The sequence below is a fragment of the Leptonychotes weddellii genome, chromosome 11 (genome assembly GCF_054177405.1).
Source record: "Leptonychotes weddellii isolate Sample4059 chromosome 11, ASM5417740v2, whole genome shotgun sequence".
NCBI lineage: Eukaryota > Metazoa > Chordata > Mammalia > Carnivora > Phocidae > Leptonychotes > Leptonychotes weddellii.
Window position 1 is genome coordinate 78,474,580 of NC_138379.1, and position 4,505 is coordinate 78,479,084.

General features: G+C 56.1%; 1 protein-coding gene across 1 annotated transcript; it reads left to right on the forward strand.

Moving 5' to 3' along the window:
• The first annotated feature begins 269 nt into the window (after nucleotides 1-269).
• BSX (brain specific homeobox) lies at nucleotides 270-4,226 on the forward strand. The gene is made up of 3 exons (XM_006743388.3): nucleotides 270-667; nucleotides 2,684-2,880; nucleotides 3,949-4,226. The coding sequence occupies exons 1-3, from the start codon at nucleotides 406-408 to the stop codon at nucleotides 4,186-4,188; spliced, it is 699 nt and encodes a 232-aa protein (XP_006743451.1). The 5' UTR covers nucleotides 270-405; the 3' UTR covers nucleotides 4,189-4,226.
• The last annotated feature ends 279 nt before the right edge of the window (nucleotides 4,227-4,505 follow it).

Genomic DNA, 4,505 nt, shown 5'->3' on the forward strand with positions numbered 1-4,505 from the left:
AGAACAAACAAACAAACTCAAATTGAGGTTGAGAAACCAACCTCATAGGAGCAACAGCCCGGTCCGCTCCGCTCCGCTCTCCCCGGGCCTGGCCGGTCGTGTTCAGCACCGCGGACAGCTCCCCGCCCCGCCCAGAGCCCACCGCACCCTCCCCTCCGCCGCTGGCAGCCTTGCCATTGGCTCTCCCAGCTCCCCTCTTGAAGCTGCCAATTCTACACATAGACCCAACCTACCCAGGAGCTTGTCTTCTCGCCTCTCCAGCGCCCGGGGTAGCCCAGGCCCAGAAGAGAGCCGCGGGGTTTCTGAGCCTCGGAGGGTGGTTGTTGGCACTCTACCAGGCTTGCTGAGACGCTGCCTGCGCACTTCGTCCCCGGCGCTCGCCCTGTGACAGACGCTTGGCTCAAGATGAATCTCAACTTCACCGCCCCTCTACACCCTGCGTCTTCTCAGAGGCCCACGTCCTTCTTCATTGAGGACATCCTGCTGCACAAGCCCAAGCCGCTAAGGGAGATGGCCCCTGACCACTTCGCCAGCTCTCTGGCCTCGCGGGTGCCTCTGCTAGACTATGGCTACCCCCTCATGCCCACACCCACCCTCCTGGCTCCTCATCCCCATCACCCTCTGCATAAGGGAGACCACCACCACCCTTATTTCCTCACCACCTCGGGTAAGTAGCAGGGGCCTCAAGGTTTGGGGAGCGAGAGAGCAGGTCTTCCAGCGCAGACCCTAAGCCTGTGATAGAGCTGGGGAAAGGCCAGAGCTGGCTCGGCCTGGCTTGGCGGCTTCCTTCCCTAAGTGACAGTGGAACGTTGGGGATATGGCTGAGAACATGCAGAGCTCCCCTGAGGCATGCCAACCCATGGGGATAAGTCTCGGTCACTCCGCACGCTTTATAAGAGGAAACATTCCTATCCAAGAGGTGGCTAGAGGTTTTGACAATATTCTTGGTGGATAGTGCTCCGTCTCCTTCCTCGTGGTCTTCCTGGTCACTCTGGTCCAGCTCTCAATCCTGATTCTCTGCCTCCCCTCGCTTTAGGGGAGACCCCTGACCACCCGACCCCATGGAGCAGAACTCCACTTTCCAGCTAATTAACTCCAAAGCCTCCAGCGGGTCCAGCTCTCTCCTCTTGGGTGCTGAGCATTCACGGATATACTGCAGGGGTTTGGAAGTGAATGAGGGTTTGAGATATTCTGAGGACTGAAGGTTTGACCTGGCCGGTATAGGGGAGAAAAGGGTAAGAAAAAAAAAGTGTGGGGGGCCAGGGGACGGACGCTGCTCCTCTTTAACCGTCTGCACTCCCACTGTCTAACTCACAATCTTGGGCTCAGCTGCCCTCTTCTGCCCCGGTTGCTGGTGAAGCTGGAGCCCCACGCCAAAGTATTTTGATTTTCTATGAATGACAAAGACTGGGGGCCAACAAAGTGGTTGGGTCAGGGAGATGTAAGGAAATACCCAGATTTTTTTCTGCCGCTCTCTGCAAGGCCATATTCATGCTTTCTTCTTTGGCATTTTTATTCCAGTTGAAATATAATAATTCCTTGAGTCCAGACGCAGAGCGCAGGTGGGAAAACAACCCCATCTCGGCAAGGGCCGGGGAAACACCTGAGACAGTTTGTGAAATGTGTGCTCTGGAATCTAGGACAAAAGCTGAAAAGTTTTTGTGAAGCGGTAAAACCCAGATTCTGAGGCATTGGGTTGGCAGGACAATTATAGAAGCTATGTTGAAGCCTGCATCTTGGTATTCGTCTTGGTATTGGCCTCACTCCATGGCCCATGACAGCCTCTTCTGGGCTGCACCCATGTTCCCCACAAATAGCAATGGCCAAAGCCTGTGATGCCGGAATTGCTTGTTTCCTCCCCCACCCCCACCCCCACTGGCAGAAATTGATGTCTGTGGCAGTTTACTTGGTGTGTCTCAGACACCATAATGCCTGCAGAGGTCAGGAAAGACAAGTCTCTCCCTGACCTGGCGGGGGAAGGGGGGGGGTGCGAAGGGCTTCAATCCTTCTGCTTAGGGTCGGAGAGAAAGAATGAGAAAAAGGATGAGGATCAGATTAGAGATGGGGTCCCCAGTGGCCCCTGCAACTTATAAGGAACGTGCCAGGCGGGAATTGCCCCTCTGTTCTTGCTTCTGAGCTGCTCCTGATGAGAGAGTTTTGATCTGTTCCCTTTGGCGGCGGGCGGGAGAATGGAGGCAGCTCGGGAAAGAGGTGTTTTTTAGTGAGGTTGGGAAGCAAGGCCACATTCGTGCCTCTACTAGCCCCAGAACTACGGGGTATGGAAAAGGGTGGTGGCTGGGCAAAACAGCTACTGGACCAGCCGACGTTTGCAAGAAAACTTCGGGAGGCGCACCAGCGGACTGGCAGACGCTGCGAAGAGTCTTTCCAAGAAGATATTTTCTAAGGCCTCCGATTTAAAATTTTTCTTTTCCGTTTTGCTTACTGTTTATTGTTTGTAGGTCTAGATGACCTGCCGGATAAAGATCTCCAAGCGCTATTCTTGGGATTTTATTTCCCCTGGCCTGAGGTTCCTGGGAGAAGGGCTGGAGAAGCGTTGGGGCGACCAGGGGACTAGCGGAGGCAAGAAGCGGAGGGAGGCGCTGGGGGCCGGGGGTAGAGGCTGCGGCGGAGGTGGCTCCCGGGGCATCGCGCTCTACCCACTCGGTGGCTTTTCTCTCTGCAGGGGTGCCGGTGCCGGCGCTGTTCCCGCACCCCCAGCACACCGAGCTGCCGGGGAAGCACTGCCGCCGCCGCAAAGCTCGTACGGTTTTCTCGGACTCGCAGCTTTCCGGCCTGGAGAAGAGATTCGAGATCCAGCGCTACCTGTCCACGCCAGAGCGGGTGGAGCTGGCCACGGCCCTCAGCCTGTCCGAGACGCAGGTGGGCCCGAGAGGGGCAGTTCCCGATCTCCGCTGCTGCTCTTCCCTCCCCGCTTAACTCCTACCGCCTTTGCACCCAGTGCGGAGCTCCTGAGTGGGAGTGACCCCTCTCCCCTTTATTCTAGGCTTCTCCGAAGCTCCTTAGTAAAAGTACCGACCCCTCCAACCCCAGGTCAGACTTACCGAAGCGTCCTCTCTCGAGGGAGCTCTGGACAGGGAGGAGAAACTCCTCGGATGATCCTGATGATCACTCCCAGTTTGAGAACAATCAGTTCTCTGCCGCCTATCCCCCCCCCCCCGCCCGCACTCCTCTCCCATGGGGGCTGTAACCCTGGTCCGACGTAAAATCAGAGACTAGACGGGTTCTTATCCTGAGCGAAATCCACTCAGGAAAATTGTTTTTCTTATTATTTTAATCTCCCTCACAGACACAAGCCCTCAAATCCATCCTCCCCACTCCCCCACTGTAATGTAAGCGGCCTCCCTATTGCTCTGTCCTGAGAGGGAGAACTGTTTTCACCTTCCAGATCCTGTTCACCTGCAACCTTAAAACTCCTTCCTCCACTTTCTCTTTCTTACATTCTCTGTACCTGGGAGCCCCACTTGCTGTGAAATCGTTAGCCCCGCCGAGCGCCCTTGACTTTTCTCTCTAATGAGAACAAGCAAGATTGATTCTCATCTTCCTGTCCAGCAAGACCAGGTGTTTAGATGCCAAAATGGGGAGAACGTAAGTTAAACATAAAGGAGGCTAATCAACGTAGCACTTACTATTAGTGATTAAAATTAATAACAGTATTAGTATTAACTAAGCACACCATTTTGACCTTTATCGTTATTTTGGACAATTACTTCCAGGAGTCTTAGGATGCTTGATTCTCATTCACCCTAACACGATAACTTGCAAGCAGTTCAGGTATGATTTAACCCAAGGATGAGACTGTCACAGCTCTTGGATAATTCGTGAATGGGTTGCGGTCCATTTTCCTAACCCCCAGCAATCTTCGCAGATCTTAGTAACTATGGGTCTGAAGGAATGACGTGGTTGTATTTTTTTTCCCCCTGAAATCAGGTGAAAACGTGGTTCCAGAACCGGCGGATGAAGCATAAAAAGCAGCTGAGGAAAAGTCAGGATGAGCCCAAAGCGCCAGATGGGCCCGAGAGCCCTGAGGGCAGCCCCCGCGGCCCAGAGGCCGCATCTGCCGAGGCTCGGCTGGGCCTGCCCGCTGGCCCCTTCGTGCTGACCGAGACGGAGGACGAGGTGGACATTGGGGACGAGGGGGAGCTGGGCTCAGGGCCGCACGTGCTCTGAGCCGCGTGGCTGGGGAGGCAGGGAGGACGCGGCCGGGCGGGGCGCGGTTCCCTCCGGGATCCGGAACGCACGGACTCGGGTCCCGGGGCGGGCCTCGGAAATCCGCTCCTGGAAGACAAACAAAACACACCTGTGAACCCTCGAACCCGCGCGGAGCCCCGCGGCTCGGCCCACGCCCTCCTCCCCCTCTCGCCCGCCGGGTCCCTGCCGGGCGAGCGTGCACCTGCGTTAGCTCATTCCCGCGCCTGTGTCTTAAGTGGCGCAAGCTGGACCCTGGGCTCTCAGCTCTCTAACTCCGCCGCGATCGCAGACCCTCC

Coding starts and splice junctions, on each gene's coding strand:
- BSX (XM_006743388.3), top strand. CDS start 406: ATGAATCTCAACTTCACCGCCCCTCTACACCCTGCGTCTTCTCAGAGG. Junction 668..2,683: donor TTATTTCCTCACCACCTCGG/GTAAGTAGCAGG, acceptor TTCTCTCTGCAG/GGGTGCCGGTGCCGGCGCTG. Junction 2,881..3,948: donor TCAGCCTGTCCGAGACGCAG/GTGGGCCCGAGA, acceptor CCCTGAAATCAG/GTGAAAACGTGGTTCCAGAA.